Below are 19,527 nucleotides of genomic sequence, written 5' to 3'. Positions count from 1 at the left end.
TGCCTTATCATAGCAGAGTGGTATGATTTTTCTCAAAGTCTACCACTTAAAAAGCTCAAGGAACAATCTCAGAAATGTTTATTTCAAAGTATTGCATAAATGTCATTATCAGCATTTTATTTCAAATCATGACTCATGGATATTCATTCTGAAAAGCTATAAAATAAAAGCACTAGGAACCATGCAGCGAGAGACCAGGGCAATAACGAAAACAAGAATGGAAATCAATAAAGAGAAAAAGAACTAGAGCAATGGGACCTGGACCATATCACAGACCATAATTCACTGGTGACTAACTTAGGCTGAATGCTAACGACTGAATGCTGGCAGGAGCACATTTGATCAAAACCTACCTGACACAGCGCAGAGCTCAAAAGGCAAATCAAGCAGGTCTCTCTGAAGCTACTGTAATTAGAGCTTAGTGGTGTGACCATTTGTGTTCCCTTCTTAAAGAGAAAAAATTAGAACAAGAAAAAAAGAAAAGAAGAAAATAGTCTTAAAAGTTATTACTCTCTGTAAATGCTTAGTTACAACTTCACAATATATTCACAGAGCATCTACAAAATCCCACTGAAATGAAAAAAGTTCACTTGCTCACGTTTCCCTAAAGGTCAGGATCCAAGCAGGTCATTGCAGGAACATGAATGGGATGAGGTTAAGTGATTCCAGGACAGCACACATATTTAATAACATGAAGGCAGAGGAGATAACATCAGATGTTTGAAAGAAACAATGAAAGGATGTTGGCTGAAAGCCTCCCAGCCTTTCCTGCTGACAACAACCATGCTCAAAGACAAGTCTAACAAAAACAGTCCAACAGGGGAATTACCGGAGTAGAACAAAAGCTGTAAAATCCAGACCCAAGGGAGAATAAAGACATTTTCAAACATGGACCACAGGTCTGCATTTATAGAACAGTCCCTCCAGGTGATGGGGGGTGCTACCTGGGAGCCCAGGGAAAGAGACTGGCATGTCACCTTGGCACCACAAAGCAGGAACACAAAGGTACGGGCAGCAAGGACAAAATCCCAAATTGGCAGGTTAATATGCTTCACTGACTAGTGAACATGCACCTCCAGTCTATGGTCAAGAAAAAGTAACCAACCACTCCCCGTCGTGGGTGTGTGAGTGAGGGACAGTGTCTTTTCTTCCATCATTTAAGCATGGAGGAAGCAGCAGATTTCTCCTCTGAACAGCTTAGGACGCATTTTAACCCAACAAGAACCCACTTATCGGCCACAGTTTATGTTCAAAGTCTATTTTCTGTCCTCAGGTCCTTCATTTAAGTTCACACAGAAGAAGAAACCCTACCTTACCTTGAAATAAACTCAGCACTAAGTTCTTTGCAGGTGGTTTTACTGTAAGTTTAGGAGACAGCTGAACTGTAGCTTTCCACTTATGAACGGGCGGTAAGCTGTAGGAAGAAAATGCAGTGTCTCCACATGTCTTTCTAAACCTCCAATGAGTTAACTCAAGTGAGGTATCCAGTCAAACCACCAGTGTCTGAAAGCAACACCAAAGGCTTACTCAAACTAGTAGGAGTGGAAAACCTGCATTATTTTTTTTCCTCCCCAAAACGCTGCATAATCTAGAGGTTGTGTTTTTGTTTGTTTGTACTTGCTTTAAAGGGAATTTTTCTAACAGTAACAATTCAGTTTTGGAAAAAAGAAATTGGACTAACCTTGTCACATACAATTATCAAGTACCCTTCCCTCTCAGATCACCAGGAGGGGCTGAGCAATGGATCTTTAGATGCTCATCACAGGCCTTTCTCATTTAAGTCGGGAGTAAATGCTTATATTTTATCCTGCAAGAGCTGCTTCAGAAGATTTCAGTACACATTGTGATGATAATTTATGTACCTAACCAAAAGCAACAGAACAGGAGTCCTGATCTCCATCTCTCCCACTGTCAAGAGGAAAAAAAAAATGGCAGTGTGATTAGGAACATGCCAGAGAAACAGAGCTGACACTCTTGCATAGCTATTGCATGGTGAATTGGGGAGGGCGAGGGGTGTCTGCTATTCTGGAGATGCAATTTCCTTTCCAAACTTCAGATAAAAATCAACTTTCAATATTTCTATTATTTGCAAAGTGACAGTAGAGGGCCAATACTTAGCTATCCTTCATGTTTTGCGCAGAGCAGCACTTAACAATGAAGGACTGAAGCATACAGAAATCACAGCTTTCAGAGGGAGAGATTGAGCTTATTCCTTCCTCCAGCTCCCAGTTCTGCACATTTTTACGACTACAGAGTAATTTTACAAGATGCTTCTTTTCCCCTTTCTAAAGCTTTTCTTCCCTCTGGTGCAATGGACCAGACAACACAATCCTGAACCAAAAGGAAAGACACCTGCTGTTCTGTAAAACCCAGTACAGTTGAGTGTGAGAAGTGGAAGAGAGCTGTGGTGAATGAGGTTTGCTTAACTTTGTGCAAGCAAACCTCACAGGAGCAAGAACCAGAGTTTCCCAGGGATTCACTCAGTCCCCAGCACAAGTGCGAGCACTGTTCCCAAGAAGCACAGAAATAATGACTGACCTCCTGAATAATTCACAGTATGTTCTTTGTACCATCTTTTCCAAAAATTATAATTACTTAGAAGTACTGAGTAGGAGTAAGGCAGACAGGTCAAGGCTCCTTGCAGCTTTCCAATGCTGGGAGATACTTGAATTATAACACTACCAGGAGGATAAAAGATAAGGTAGACCCAGAAGTCACTCCTTGTGCTCTCTTCAACCACAAAGTTGTGGTATCAAAGGAAGTTAGGAAGGAAGCACGAATCTGTCTTTTCTCACACAGAAAACCAATGTAAATACTTGTCAGAAGATGTGAAAACAAAAACACTGGCTCAAGGACACTGGATAATTTTAAAGGGGGGAATTAATGCCAACTGCTGCAGCAGAATTGCACCGCTATATACGTTGTCTGCTATGAGCATTCAAGCCATATGCATAAGTACAGCAAAAAATTCACAAGTCTACACATTCTGTAAAGAAATGAGCAGAATCCTGACCATTTAACCTCCTGTGGTCAAAGAGAAGCTTGACCCAACAGATGTTTGTTAAACTCTGTTTTGCAGCGTGCCAAATGTGGCCAGGGCAGAATGCCAGAAACAGCCTTTTTAGAAGCTTATTTGAAGACCTGGAACTCAGGACTTCTGATAGGAGTTGGGCTAGAAACAAATTAAAAAGAAGGCACACAGCAATGCTGCAACTGACTGTCTATGAATTGTGCCACTGAATGGTCTTTGTTCTTTATCACTGCAGCACTTATTTATTTTAAGAGCTTTGCTGATATGCATACTTATTAAACATGAATCCAGTCTCAGCAGTTTTTATTTTGTCAAAAAGATCTCTTTAGCCTGGAAACTGGGAAGTGATAATTTGTTCTCTACATCAAGGAATTAAGAGGACTTAGTTCAATCATCTAGACTGAAGAGTTGAGAGACCTGAATGAGACAGTGTGCAAGTTCTTTAGAACAAGAGCCTGAAAGTTGTCCAGCCCTACCGAAAGAAATCTCCTTCCCAAAGAAGGGCAGCAGGTCTCTATGTTCAGAGGAACATAGACTCCTTAGGAGAAAGATAGAAAAATAAGGTTAGAATCAGGGTAACGGGGCAACGTCTGACCCAGAACAGGAAGGATTAGTCATACAAGTTCACAGATTTGCCAGAATTATTTAAGAGATGATAAAATCAAGTAATCTGTTTGCTGTTTATTCTTGCTTTCTGGCTGAAAGAATGCTGTAGATCTTATCTAGACAACAGTGTAAGCAGCTGAGATACTGCCACAAAGGTGTGTGTGGGGGGGTGTTAATGCATAAAAACATGAGGGTGTTAAAGGAGAAATAGCAGGCCTCCAGAAAGGGAGCTGCAAAGTTCTGGAGGACTGTACCTGCAAACTAAACATAAATGCAGTATTTCCATATTTGTCATGACAGAGAACAGGAACACTGTCATCTTCTGATTTTGAAGACTGATACTGAAATTCAAGGCTGGGACGCACTAGCAGCCAGAGTGGATAAGAAAACCGTACTGGAAAACACAGCCAGCGTGGGAGCTGCGGCAACAGAAACGGGGTGAAATTCAGCATTCCGAACTTCAGGCCAGCACTCACAAGAACTTCTGCGAGATTTTCATTCTTCTTGGCTGTTCTGAGCAGAAGGCTCAGACGTGCTGCCTCAGCGCACCCCAGACACCACGGAAGGTGTCACGAGGAGGAGGGTGCAGACGAAACTCCAGCTGCAAAACACACAGAGAAAGGCCATTAGTATAATCAGAGAAGGAGAGACACTACTGCTGAGGGATGGTTCAGAGCTCTGATTGTTTCATACGGCAGAATGAGGCGCCATCCTCTATTAAATAGTTCAGGAAGAAAAAGCAGTTATTTTAACTGAAGGGCAGAGCTGACAGAACAGCAAATGGGTATAGAACAAACTGCAAATGCATTCAGCGGGGAAACGGAAGTCTTACAACTATTAGAGTAATGAAAAACAGTGGGGATACCTACTAACCGAAGTTTTACCTGTTCATAAGAGACAACAGGTCTCTTTTTTGGACACGAGACTGCCTCAACGCAGGAGGTCCCTTCCCATTTGGTGTAAAACTACAACATACAGTAACTGCTTTGAATGTTGAAGGCATTCATCAGCTTTGCAATAATTTCACAAGATCAGCTTTCCAACCCACAGCAAAGCAGTAAGTTCATTCAGCCACGATATGCGCCAGGTTGTTTACCAGGTGTACCTGAGGCACAATAGCTTTGTTAGCCTAGCTTACTACATGTTCTGTCAAAAGCAAATTTAATTAAACAGGCATTTCTAAAGGCATAAATAGGGTAGCAGAGCTGTCTGGCAGCAGTGGTGCTACTCCCTGGTAACTATTTTGTGATTCAGAAAGAATCTTCTGAACTGGCAGGTGGATAAAATACCTGTTTTAACACAAAAATTATTGAGGGAAAACCTACAGATATCCTATTTGTGCCACCTTTCAGAAAAAGCCCTTATTTTGCTTCCCTAAGTTGTATGCACACAATTTGCAACCACACACATGAAACTGCTTAGAAGCTACTGCATCAGAAACAGTGTTCCTAGCTCAGCCTATCTCAAAGCATCCACAAGTTTATGACTCCTCTTCAAAAAAAAAAAATCTCCTGCATTAAATGCCATTGTCTCTTTAAAACTGTATTAGTTTAGTCCATTCTGATCTTCCTCACTCTTCTGCATTAGTTGCAAAAATTTATTTACTTGCTACAGAAAAAACCCCAAATTATTTCAAAGTTTTATTGGGCTTAAAATTATTAGGCTTAAAATCAGCAAGCAACTTAGAAGCATCTCGATATAGTTTACAATTTTTAAAGTACCCTAAGTTCTATTTTTTATTTACTCATATGAATGGCTGTAGTGAATAAATATTCCCTGACATCTGCCTTAAACGCACAAATGCACATACTGTCCAAGGATGGATTCACTCCATTGACAAAACGATCTGGTTTCTCGCTCTGAATCTTTCACCCTTTTTGAAAGAAAAGGTTAGAGGCTACCTATCTTCTTCCGATGTTACGCGATTCTGTCCATTTTCCAGGCTCTCCAGCATTATAGATTGAAATGGATTCTCATCACTGCCCATCCGTATTGCTTAGAGGTCTAACATCTCACACCTCTTTACTCAGTCTCTGAGTCTACGTATCCCCCCAGCTATTGTAATCAGTATGCATTACCCCATTTACCTTATTAGCACTGAGGCAGTGTGATTCTCATCACTGATATGAAGAAGCTGTTCCACTCTAAGCACATCACTATTAAAAATAAAATTGGCCAACTTCTTTTTTTCCCCCCAAAGAGTGGCTTATGACAGCTGCACCAGTTGCTCTGTATAGCCTCACTGAAGTCAGAGTGAGAAAAAGGTAAGAGCTCTCTGCACAGCTGTGCAGAGGGGTAATCTTTGCCTTTTTTTTAACTACACATCAGGATAGCTGATCTACTGTTGGAACTAACTATTTTTCCACTATAGAAAAAAAATACAAATTGAATCAAAATAGGAAAATAAATTATCCTTCACACTGAGAATACATATGCTATGTTTCAATCCAGAGCAAGTTTCTGCAGCCACAGTATAAATCCATCCTCAAATACAAAAACAAATCAGGTATTTAAGTCATATGCCTGTAGGACTTAAGAGCAGAAATAGAAAAGTAGAAGTTCAGTGTACTGTATTCAACAGGGCACAGTCTGAGCTAGCCCTAAGGAATGAGATCAACTCTGAAAGCTCAATATTAATAAAAAACAAAACCTCTACTGTTAACAGACGACACAGGAACATCTTTGCTTCCTTATCACAAAGGACAGGAGGTTTATTTTACATGAAGTAGCTACCAAGCAGAGCCAAGGCAGAAATACAGGTCTGCAAGGTTTGGGGTGTTTGGTTTGTTGTTTTGGGGGGGGGGGGGGGAAGGGTGTTGTTCATTTTTAAAGTAAACGGCAATTTACAATTTTTACAACAACAAACTGAAAAAGATAATACTGCTACTTTTTCAGAAATAAGTGACTTGTATTCAGTATTTTACACTCAATGTGTAATCCCTTTAAAACATAACATGCTATGGAGCACTCACTCTACTTCCCTCATATCAGCATCTACAGCTTTTTTCCCTGCCCCTCTCATGCATACACACGCACTCTCTCCCTCCTTTTATATATAACCGTATTTTTCACATCATACGCACAGACATTCTCTCCCTCCTTTTACATATAACCATAGATTTGTGTATTTTTCATGCCCGCTAGGGAACGCGGCAGAACCGCAGCGTGCCGGGACCGCCTGCGGCAGGACCCCCGCCTCGGCCGCTCAGCGCGGTCGTGGTCCCACTTCAGGCACACACGAGCCGATTGCTTCCCCTTTCCAGTATACGCATATATTCAGAGTTACAGCACAGATCGTTACAGGACCGAAGGGATACTGATAAATTTACTGAAGCCCAGAACAAGTAAAAGATGCTATGGAGGATATGGATATTTCAGTTCTGGGTCTGCTCCCTCGGGGAACATGAATCCCACATAAAGGGGGGCTCACTACGATGATCACAGATCAATCGTCGAGGACTAAATGTAATGCCTGTGTGGAGGGGCATCATTAAGTAATTAGGCTGTGTCCACTACTGTAAGACACCCATGTCCCTCTTGGTGCCTCCAGGCACACAGCGCTTCGGGGCACCGCCAGCCTCCCACCTCGGCCTCCAGCAGATGCTTGGAAGCAGCATAGGAAATTAGAAACTTAGGGTTGGATGCTTCCAAGCATTTGTGGCTTTTTTCATTCCTAATCTAGGTTTCTATAAACATGTCAAAGTAATTGAGGACCAGGGCTATTTAAAACATTTCAAGTTTACAAACTAAGGAGTGCCCCTTAGGCAGGAACACCCAAACAGGTGCCTGGATAAAATTTAACCCCTGGTTAGCCCCTTTAAAGAACTGCTTAGGATAAAAAAAATCATTAATCAGGCTAGATTTTTTTTTTTTCAGTGAGGAAGATAAATCTTTAAACTTTCCATTTTTGTTCTGTCAGATGTAATTTTCAGATTGCTATTTTTTCAAGAACCTAGAAAAGAGAAATCGCAGTCCATTTGGTAGCCCATACACTTAACAGCCAACAGTTGCCACACATAGGCATGCTATTAATCAACACAGAGAGGATGCTACCTACCCCTCTCCAAGCATTAAAGACCTCGCTCAACTGTACAAGCAGCAGACTATTGCAAAGCCAACTATTAAAACAAAATACAGTATGTCAGCATATTTGATAAGCAGGTTCTATTGAAGTCATACATTAAAAAAATAATTTGAAGAGAGCATTTGATATTAAAATGGAAATACTATTCCTGCTCTACCTGTCATTCTGCCCCATTAATTCTTCCTCAGAAGTAGAAAGTATAAGCGCAGCGGCCTCTTGCAAATCAGTTCAGGTCTATCTGCGGGATTAGATTCAGTGTACGGCTCAGGGTGTCACAATATTTTCCAAGGGCACTTTATTTTCTGTCTGAAGATACTCTTGAAAATGATTTCTCAGTCATTAATTATGCATTCTATTTCTTATAATCAGTTCTTTTAATTAGTATCCCAGGCAGCTTTGCTGAGAGTCCCACACTTTTAGTAATTAGGGGCAGTTTGTTGCCCCTAATTAACTTCAGGCATAGCAAGAGACTGTTGCTTCAGCTGTGTTTGTGTTTGCCTTGCATATTCTGTCCTGCTTTACTGGCTCAGAAAGGAGACTGCCCCGTTGCACTGTTTATCTCATTCAGGTTCCACCTCTCTTTCTTGACTCTGTTAGTTGCTGTATTTTAAATCTCTCTCATCCTCTCTGAAGCAACGTCTACGCCGGCAAGGCAGTGAGGGGCCAGAAAAGCGCGTCCGTACAGTGAAGCGGTTCATGCTGAGGACCCACCCTAAATGCGTTTCAGGGGGCTCGACCTCAGTCCGGTTGCACTGACTTAACGCACCCCCAGAACGTAACTTCTGGTTTACCTTTGCCTGCTCACAGTCACATTCTTGCAGCCCAAAGCAGAACTCTCCCAGCGGGACGAGGAGGGTGACTTTGAAGCATGCTCCTCATGCAAGCTAAAACGGTGATGCAGGTGATGATGTTGCCACTGATTAAGTGTGTTACCTTAGGGGATGGTCTAACTTCTTTTTTTTCTTTTTCTTTTTGCCACGACCATTGCACATCAGCCCAAAACCATCAGGCATGGATTAGCAAAATACAGCAGTCAGGTTTAGAAATAGATTTTTATAATTTGGGAAGAACTCTGCCTGCCTGTACAGCCTCCTTCCCTTGTGTGCTGCTCTGCGTAATTCAGTGCACTTGTTACAAATACAGCTTGTAATACAGCAAGAGGGTCGTGTAAGGAGCCTTTAGTCATTTTACTGATTTTATCACGTCTCTGTGACCTCCTGAAGCCCGTTCTGGATAGAGCTCTAACGACTCTAACAACTGTAGTTTGCACATTAATGTGTTAATAATCTATTAGTTTACATACCCAGAATACGTAAAACAGCTAGGGGTTTAGTGAAAATCTGAATAATTTTGTTGCCATTCTAAATGAATAATACTTCTCATTCTTACATGATGCTTTTCATCTATCGACAGCAAGTTCTATTAAAGTAGCAGAAAGACTGTTGTAATCCAGTTGCTTCAACTGCAACTTTGGGGAAGAACCAAGCGAGGACCACCCATAATATCCAGCCCTGTTCACAGTTACCACTGTCCTTCCTTGCAATTTATAAAGTAGAGAGGTCTTAAAAAGCAAGTTCTACTCCTAAAATTCCCCACCCCACCCTGTGGGAGGGGTGGGGCAAAGAGGGGAAAAATGCATCTTCATCTCGCTGTAACAGCAGCCCCGTAAGGTACTAACCATCCGACAGACAGCATGAGAGCCAGACAGAGTGAGTGACAGCCGCGCACAAAAATACTCACATACTCTGATACTAGTGGTGACTGACCTGCAGATCAAGCAGACCACCTCTAAGTTACACGGTTAAGAATGACATTCTTAATTTATTTCCTTTCCAGCAACAGATGAGCAAAATATATCTATATATTCACAGGCTGCCAGATCTCATAATTCTCTATTTATCAAAATAAAATTATTACTTTTATAGGAGGTTTAATTTTTTTAACATTTGAAGTGGTAAAACAGAAGGCTGTTACACAAAACATAGCTAGTCATTTTCCAACATTTATTATAATGGAAACAGGCTTGGAAACATTAAGTAAGGGTACCTAAAAACTTGAATGGCAGAGAAAGACAACTTTAAAAGTTGGTCTTAAAAATCTCAAGTTATGTTTTTAAAGTAATTGAGCTTGAGAGACAAAGCATGCTGAAAAGAACACAAAACCATATAAACAAGGTTGGTAGAATTTGTATCACAGAATATTTAAGATAAAATGCTTCTAATTACTTCATAATCATGTACTAGCATGCTCAGAACCTCCACCATTTGTAGCATACACATGGTTACGAGAATGATAATTGCATTTGGTACTGAGTCACCACAAGCTGAATCTAAGTGTCCTTATGGCAAATACTCCAACTCTGCAAGTTGAAGATTACTAGAAATAAAAACTTCTAATGGAGTTTGTTGACTTCCACCTCCAAATAATATTGCTATTTGTTGCTCTTCTATCCCCACTGGTAAGAAACTGAAAAAACCTCTGCGTTTTAATGACACTGTAGGAAGGAAGACAGAGTCAGAGGGGAACTGATCGCTAAGATGATTCAGCATCAGATCTATACCAAACAACCACTACTTCTTTATTTTTATTTCTTTTCTTTGCTCATGCTCCATCCATAAGGAGATCAGAATTAAAAAAAACAAAAAACAAAACTGGTCTATATTAATATTTTAACACTAATGCATATTTGATGTATTAAACAGTTGGAATGGCGAAACATTCATAGAACACTTTTGAACAAGAAACAGCCGCCAATGCCTTGCTACAAGGCCTCAGAATACGTAATTTAGAAATAGAGGAAGGAATGCATGAGCAATAGGCACAAACCGGGGATGCTCCCCTGCAAAAGCCAGCAAGATAAATATTCAGCGCAGGCTGCCTGGAGGTGTTTTTGGTTTTTGGTTTTTGGGTTTTTTTTAAGAAAACTTGTGAATTCACCATAAGAAAAACCTAAAACACATAAAACAACTGCAACCTTCTGCAGAAAAAAAAAATCTGGGACCATGAAAACACTGTTTTCCCCAACGCACTATATCCTACCACTCCGATACCCATGGACTCCAACTTCTGAGAACCAAGTTTCTCACCAGCTCTTCTTCCTTGCTATTCTATATCACACAGACATAGATATTGAGACTATTCACTTTTTTCCCATTTTAATCCTGATCTCTTTTTCCTAGCCCAGTATCTTTCTTGCAAACTCTTAACCCCAAGATATTTCTGTTTCATAACAAAAAGCATAATTCTCACGAGCAGTAGATTTCTCTGCTACAAATTCATTCCTGTTGTCATTGTCCTTGGCTTTACAGTTCCTCTACTCCAAAATCAATTCAGTTCCACATACCTTCTCAATACCTTCAACTCAGCCCATGAAACTCTCCATCACCGATTTCCATTTCTCCCCTAATCTTTGTACATGTACATGATCTATTTGGAGATCTTACTCATACACTACCTAGGCTCTGTCCTTTCTTCCACATCCTTGTCTGCAGACAAACAAGTCTACTCAAAGTACAATCCCAAGGATTTTTTTGTGTGTGTCTATACTATCACTCAGAGTATCCCTCCAGCATTTTCATTAAACAGAAGCTGCCGGCCTCTATTTCCACAACCCCACAGCCAAGACAATTGAACATAAATGAATAATTAATGTATGAGAGAAAAATGGAATCAGAGCTGGAGAAAAATTCTCGTACAATCACCTTTTCTTCTAATTTTTCTTCACCAGGTCATGTAGTCAAGGAAGTACTCACTGTAGCTCTGTTCATTCTTCACAATGCTGTTAATGCTTTTCCTCTTCCTGACAGGAAAAACACTCAAGAACATTCTTAAACTTATGCATACCAGTAATCGCCGTTGAAGAGAAACATATGCTTTATCTCCTCGCTGCAAAAATAAATAAGAACCAGAAATAAATTCTTTTGGGCAAGTACCATCAACTTCTAGAGAATTTTAAACAAAAATGAAAAGCCTTCAACGCTTATAGCTGTGAAAATAACCTTCAAAACGCAAACCTAAGCTGAGGCAGCCTGGTACCCACATGCAAACACTCTGCCTCTCCTGCTGCTCAGAGTTTTCCCCACACAGCCACAAACTGAAAACTGCCTTTTCACAGCTGCTATTCCGAAACCTGGGGGGGGATCAGCTGCAACGCCCGAGAACTGGGCTGCTTTCAATTCGGTGCCAGCACTTCCAGGCAGAAGCGGGCGTCGGAAATAGGTACTAGGCAAAGGGAACAGGAGTCCAGCAGATGCTGTTCCTCTCCCTGCCTCCCCTCCCGAACAGCAACAGCTAAAAACCAAGGAGAAGTTTGAGTACCAGACCCGCACATGCCACAGCCATCAGCAGGCAGCAAGTGGAGTTAAGTTGGAAAGGAATAGAGGAGGCATCTTTGCAGTCACCGTGCCAAAAAAACTGTATGAAGAGAGACCTAAAGATTAAAAAGTTTAAAAACCTCAGAGGCTAGCCCCCGGTTCAGACAGAATAATATACTAACTGAGGCTCAGAACAACTAAATGTAGGACCAGAGTCAAGACGCAAAGACCAGCACCCCAACACCCCCCCCAATCAGCAGAGGAGAGCCAGGCACTTTCCTAGAAGACGTGTCATCCCATCGTGCCCCCCAGACACCTCTTGGGTTGATAAATGGGAAGCAAGTTTTGTCCCTGAGCTGTTAGCTTTCCAGTTCTAGCAAGCATACGAATAAAAGGGAAGCAGCAGGAGAGGGATGTGTTAAGCTCATGAAGTAGGAGACACCTACACACGAAAAAGAAACAAGGATAGCAGGAAAGTAGAACACAAATACAGAGGTACATTAAAAAAGCAAAACAATATATACTGAAAGCAACTTCAGGATGATATTCACCAATACTAAAAAGAAATGGCACAAAGCCAGAAAGAGAAAAACCAAGTCTAATGAGCTGCATGCAAATGGAGAAGTGCTTGGCTAGCAGTGTCCCCAAACATGAACTGTTGACAACACAAGTGCATGGGGGGGAGGGGGGAAGGAGAGAAATGGCAAATTTGCTTTTACAGAAATAAATACATCATTGAGTGAATAATTGACTAGCAACCAACAAGTATTTTCTGCTCTGGCAATGTTCTGCAGTTAAAGACAGTAGACGGAAATGAGTATTTTGATATATTGCCCCTCTTCAGGTACAGCAGCAGAAGTGTGGTTCAGAGCAGAAAAGAGTATTTTCACCAGCTTTGCTCTTCCACAGCAGCAACAAGTATGTTTCTCAGATGATGTCAGAGAAAGTTACACAGACAAGATGAGCAGATTTGGTATTTCTGCTCCTCTGCCACCAATTACCAACGGTTCAGATACACAAAATACAATGCAAAAGTAACAACTGCCTGCAAAGAGCGAGGAATGCAAGGCAGCCCAGCCAGCCAATTCCCCTGTACTGTTCCTGCAGAGATGGCGACCGTCAACCGATTCTTCAAACTCCCTTCCTGTCAGCTCCCCTGTAGAAAAAACTAATTAAGTAGTCTTCCCCAAGCACTCTAAATGGGGTATTTGCCAACAGAGTTAACACACTTGTCACACTGCACGGGTGACAAAGAAATAAACCTAAGGTCCCTCATTCAGAAAAAAAAAATATTTAAATTGTCCCCTCAAATAACAATAATTTTAAAATAATCAAATTTCAAAGGCAAGTATAGGTAAAATAGGCAGGGGAAAACAAAACAAGTAAGCAAGAGACTGGTGAATTGTTGAGCATAGTAAACTAGGTTTGCGGACTGTCCCTACACGTCCACTTCACTAAATGGCTGTTTGCCAAAGCCTTGTTTTCCCAGCCCATCGCCTAGCTTTTAGCCAAGCCACACGGATCAACGCTGAGCTGGCAGGAGCTGCGGAACAGGTTAAGACTGAAACAAAACTCTGATGGATTGTCATTACTGAAGTAGTGTTGGTAACTAGAAGGCTCTGCTTCTCTCATCACCCTTCAGTATTTCTTCAGACATGGTTGACTCAATTGCCCATCGTGAGCAACTTTCCTACTGCAGGCAGGAACAATTTCTTCCCCAAAGAGTAAGTCCTGACTGGGGTAAAAAGATCTGTCTGCCAATAATCTTGTCTCAACGTCTATAGAGCTGTGTAGGCCACCACCTTAATGGGCTGTGATAGGATTTACCAAAATACACTATACTAACTTGACTGAAAGAAAATACACAAGACTTAGAGCATCGTGACAAGGTGTTATCAAGGTATTTGTGATGGAAAAAAAACAGAGGCAAATAAACTTGATTTAAAATGAATTTCTGAAACACTTTGCAAAAAAAAATTGAAATTTGTAAAGGAAACACTGAAGGTAAAGAAAGGTCTTTAGGAGAATTTTGACCAGATGGACAAATTTTATAGTTTCTTCTGAAATGTGTCTAGAATTTCTGGCAAGAATGGCTTTGGATGTACTCTCCTTGCTACCTAAGCAGTAGGGAAAAAAGCGTCTTATGAAGGAGGCTCAGAAGCCAAGAGACAATTTTTCTTTCCCAAAACATGCTCAGCCAATCAGTAGGTAGACACTTATCACCAGCTCAAAAGCAAAAGTGGGGCTTGGGGCATGTGAAATAAAGACATTGGGGATAAAACTGTCATCCAGAGAATTAAGTATATCCCTGTAACCAACATTTTCTTGATAAAGTCGAAGAAACAGGAAAGAACAAACTCATGGGGTTCAGACGAAAACAAATTACTGAATAGTACCACTCCTTTTTTTGAGTATTAACTAGAGGTCAATGTTTTTGGTATATTCATGATTGCGCAAGTAGAGAGAAGAGAAAAAATAGAAGGAAAAGAGATCAGCATGTACCGAGGAAGTAGAATCATTTAGGTATGATTTCTAAACAGCCAGCTCAATTACTTCTGCTACTTATCACCTATGAAAGCAAGACTTGAATTATCAGCTTTAATGTACTAAGCCTCTCATGCATTAGAAAATCTTGTTTAGGAGTGTTACTTCTCCCCCAGTCTTGGGTTTCTACTGTGCTACCACTTGATCACTAAAGTAAATTCTAAAATGTTGAGGAAGGAAAAAAACTGAATTAACATCATTTTTGTTAGTTAATTGTAGCATTTCCCTGTCCTTTCCTTCCCCAGGAACTTTTAACTGTGATACATCTCCCAGATACAGAACCCGCCTTTGGCACAGGCTCCCCAAGTAAAATTGGGCACGTACACACAAGTGTACAACCAATCAGTACAAACCACAGTTACCAGGGCCGTCATCTAACCACTGACTCTGTGTATGTTCACAGACAAATTCAATCTGCTGGTTTGAGATTCTCTCTGGCTGGGGTGGGAGAGACGAAGGAAGAGGAAAGGGATTAGTTAACTACTCTCTTCATTCCTTTTGCTGGACTAGAAAGGAAGAGGAGCGGAGAGGCAGAAAAAGCAAGATGCTGAAATACCTTCCAGAGGCTTCATTAAAAAAAGTGGAAACTACAAGAAAGTGACAAAGTCTTTTTAAACCAGTGACAGACAAACCTTGCTTGATAAAACCAGGACATGCAGTGCATTGATGCATTAATATTCCTCTAAAAGTTTGGAAAATACATGACCAAATGTCCATAAATATCTACTAAAAATATGTTACTACGTACATATTAGTTCTACTCTGCACAACTAGCTCCATCTTCGTCAGGATCTCCTACCCCACCTTGAAAAATGACACCATGCTTCAGTTCCACATCTCCAATATAGGCTTATTCTTCCTTCTCCACCACAGATCTGCTGGTTACCAAAGTAAGGCAGGATGTAATAGTAGGTCACCAGCTAACTCTGAACAGCTAAGGAAGAATACTTCAACCACATATCCTACAGATTTAAAAAAAAGAAATGCAGACAGATTATAAATGCATGTGTTTCTGCAAAGTCTGGGCTAAATTACATTGAATTTGGCAGTAAAAACAAGTTAGTTGAGTTGATGGACTCTGGTGAATTATGGTAGCTCTTTTTTTTCTTTTTTCTTAAAGTTTGATTTCTTTTTTTTTTTAATTAATCTTATCTATCATAACAGAGCGGAGCTAATTTTACTTAGTAAAAAGAAGGAAGGATGAAAAAGGACAACTGAGGAGTGAAACACTGCCTGCATTTAAAATTTTTTACGTTAATTAGTATAACTCAGTCCATTAAGTATGATGGTTTCAAGATACCGTACAGTACATTTTAATCTGATACTGAAGTGAGAACATAAGAAGCCAGCCATATTCTAAACCATTTCCTTACCGATATTACAATGCAATTGAGGATATTTGATATGTGAATGCCATCTCATTCCCTTACTGGGTAATATGTTCCACATTAAAAAAGAAGCAAACTGCATTCTGCAATATTTGCTCAGCAATATGCCAAATGAACTGGCAGAAAGAATAAATTACTTCTGCTCTCAAGCAGGGTGGATACTATTCTTAGGTTATCAGAAAGACTGCTGGTGCAAAAGCGTTACGAAGAGCGCTCAACCAGAGGCAGGCAGACTAGGCTGGGAGCTGGAACCACAGAGCATCACAGGTTCTGGTTCGAAACCGCGCCTTGGATCGCTTATCCACTGATGATGGACAGGGCGTGGGGTGGTTAACGGCTCCAGTTAAATAACACAGGTAAGGAACCTCGGTCCAGCTCGCAATGGACAACCAGCCATGTATGTAACAGAAGTCACAGGTGAAGCGAGAGCAAGAGATTAAGGGACAGTCCACATCTGTACCATATCTTGGCAGTGAGAAAATTAATTCAGGAAATAAGACAGATTTTTTTACCCTATGGAACCTGAGTCCAGCTATCACACGTCCCGAAGAGACTTACCGCAGGACACAGTGTAAGACAGGTGGCTGCACTCTCACCCCTAAGGCTGACACGGGGCCACCGTGCAGCACGGAGCACAAAAATCAGAGCACAAAGGAGGGCTGCCTCGTACAGCTCTCAGCGACCCTCAGCTATGAAAGCAGGTTTTCCGAACTCTCAAAACTCAGGACGAGTTCTGATACCCTACATTCAGTAATTCACTGGGCAATATATCAAATTGTAAAAATAGGAGGAAGGATGTTTATGTGTATTCTAGAGAGAAGTGCAACTCCTAGAAAGAATTATTGCTTTATATTATGTCTTATTTAAAAACACTAGCTCCTGACCAGCAAAACCAAGTCATCCTTGTTTTGCAGCTAAATTCCAAAACAAAATCTCTTTTTACATATAGCAGTTAAACCAAAAGTCAGAGTTCACTAAAAACAAGTAATTAGCAAGAGTAACATTTAAATTTGGGTACCAAGTCAATACTGTCAATCAATCTATTCATTGCCTATCTGTTAAATCCACACCTGCTGTATTTCTGTATTTGCTGCACATCAATAATCTCTTCTCATACATCATATTAATAAAAATAATTAATACTGTAGTTATTTTTAAAAGGCAGTTCCTGTGCTTGGTGACTGAGATCAGTGAGAACTTCTAAATGTTTGGTATCTTCTGCAGTTGATGGCCACAAGTTGTAACCTGGAAGCTGATCAGGAAAATTGCATCAAAAGAGGGCAATGCAGCACTGGAGCAGGTCACACAGAGGGGTTGTGGGATCTGGTTTCTGGAGGTTTCCGAGCCTCCTGCTTTAACCTAGACTGATATCAACGCTACATGAGGTCAGCTGTGGCTTTGTCCAGTGGGAATTCACACTTAACTGACTTCCAGATGTCCCTTCACAGTATCACTTCTATGAAGACTCTGTTTTGGGGTGGGAAGTCCTCACTGGCGTGGTGAATATTCTCATTTTCCCAGACTTTCTTTGCTTCCTGCTTACAAGATGTCTTTATCCAGGCTTCATAGTTTTAAGTCCCTAACACTTAATAAAAACAAAATGTTCTTCCAGAAATAATCTTATTATTACCGCCACGTTAACTTGTCAGAGAATTCACTAAGCACAAATTACCTGTAGCAGGCATAATTCAGACACCCCAAAACATTTAGTATTGCATTTTACAAACTCTTAAGAGATTTGGAAGTACCAAAATAATAAAAAGCCATGTGAATTCTTTTTTGTGTCCTATCACTATCCCTCTGGAAAATGATGTGGAAGTGGGCTTTTTTATTTTCTTTTCTGATGTGAGTTGGGTTGGTTTGTTTGTTTTACAGGACTGAAAGTAAAAAAAAAAAAAACCGCACAGATTTTTGAGGCGAAACATTTCAAGAACTGAGCTTTTAAGTAGTTACCTGGAACTGCAGCACCTTGTTTCAAAACTTTAAGTATTCTCCCTATTCAATAGCTCAAAAGTAACAGAGAATAAGCACCGTGGCAGCGTCAACACCTACGGCATTACCTGCCGGTTCTCAAGAGCTCGTCCCTGGCGCACAGGACGCGGAGAGCAATTTCGGTCAGCCTTCAGGAGGCGGCCATTCCCACGGCAAACGCGCACGCCGACTGCCCCTCTGCACAGAGAGAACAACGCCGGCCTCTCCTTCACCCCCGCGCCTCGGCGGGCGCGGCCCGCGGGAGGCCCCTCCAGCTCCGCCACCGCGCAGCGCCCCGGCGCGGGCAGCCCCCGGCCGCCGCGGCCCCGCGGCCCCCCCGCTCCTCCGCAGGGCGACTCCAAGCGCAGCTCCCAAAACTTAACCGACTTTGCCCCCGCGGACTGACAGGCTCCACGCTACCCGCGCCGCTTCGGAGCGGCCGCCCCGGAGCGCAGCGTTGCAACAGCCTGGCTCTCGCACCGCCTGCGCGGGCGGGGCCGCCGGGGCCGGCTCCTGCCCCCGCCGTGCCGCAACCTGTTGCGGGCCGGAGCGCGGCGGCGGCGGCTGCCGGCGGGCGGGGAGCGGCCGCGGCCGGCCGGGGGGCGGCGGGGGCTCACCTTCTGCTGCCGGCGGGCCATGTCCGTGGGCTGCTTGGCGTTGAAGGGGTGCGCGATGCACCTCGCGATGAAGACGTAGAGCTGCAGCCGGAGCCGCTTCTCCCGCTCCTCTCGCTGCAGGCGCTCCTGCTCCTCCCGGCCCTCGCTCAGCACCGACGGGCTAGGGCTGGGGCTGGCCGCCCGCGCCGCGCCGGCCTCCCTGCCCCGCGCGTCCCGGGGCGGCGGCGGCAGCGAGCGCGGAGAGCCGCCGCCCGTCGCCAGCACGTCCCGCCGCTCCTCTTCCAGCACCTCATCGGACTCCTCCTCGCTAGAGGACGGGTCCAACATCGCGCTCGGCGGGCGCGGAGCGAGGCGGAGAGTGGCGCGCACCGCTCCGGACACGTCGAGTTTACACACAGACTGTTTCCGACCGGCGGCCGCCGGGCGGGAGCGGAGGGGCGGGGAGGGGAGGCGGGGTTTGGGATGGGGGTCGAGCCTGGGTTGCCGCGAGGATTGCTCCGAGCGGCTCCCGGCGGAGGCGGGGCCGGGGCCGGGCTGACGGCTCCGCCCGCCTCGGCGGGGGGCAGCGGCCCGCGGGTGGCCGGTCCGGGCGGGGCCGCACCTGCCCCTGGCCCTGCCCGTATTGCTGCCCCTGCCCGTACCCCTGACCCTACCTCTACCGCTTCCCATACCCCTACGCCTGCCCCCACCTCTACCCCTGCCCGTACCCCTGCCCCTGCCCGTACTCCTGCCCGTACCCCTGCCCCTGCCCCGGCACGGTTCGGCACGGCACGCTGCAGACCCCAAGGCCGCTGGTATCCTCTGCCATGTAGCGTGAGGGGAAAAACGAGAGGTATCTCAAATGCCCCCAGAAAACGAAGCCACTGAAACCATGTCGCTTGAGATGTGGGGCGAGCTGACGCTGAAGCGTGCATCGCTCGCGCAGGATGGCTCTGTTGGGAGCCCACGGCCCCAGACAGATAGTTCACATCTC

The 19,527-nt window shown here is 43.3% G+C and overlaps 1 protein-coding gene across 6 annotated transcripts in view; it reads right to left on the bottom strand.

Annotated features, from left to right (window-relative positions):
• The window catches only part of CADPS2 (calcium dependent secretion activator 2), a gene marked incomplete at both ends in the record, with an annotated part of 316,192 nt that extends 297,311 nt beyond the window's left edge, over nt 1–18,881 (bottom strand). For all 6 annotated transcript variants that reach the window (XM_082013854.1, XM_082013857.1, XM_082013855.1 and 3 more), the window contains one exon: nt 18,555–18,881. In XM_082013854.1, coding sequence (XP_081869980.1) covers nt 18,555–18,881 — 327 coding nt within the window. The remainder of the gene's footprint in view (nt 1–18,554) is intronic.
• Between the last annotated feature and the right edge of the window lie 646 nt (nt 18,882–19,527).

The sequence above is a fragment of the Phaethon aethereus genome (assembly GCF_964289735.1).
Source record: "Phaethon aethereus genome assembly, chromosome: 1".
Classification (NCBI taxonomy): domain Eukaryota; kingdom Metazoa; phylum Chordata; class Aves; order Phaethontiformes; family Phaethontidae; genus Phaethon; species Phaethon aethereus.
Note: the sequence above shows the minus strand (reverse complement) of the source record. Positions and strands in the feature narration are given on the sequence as shown.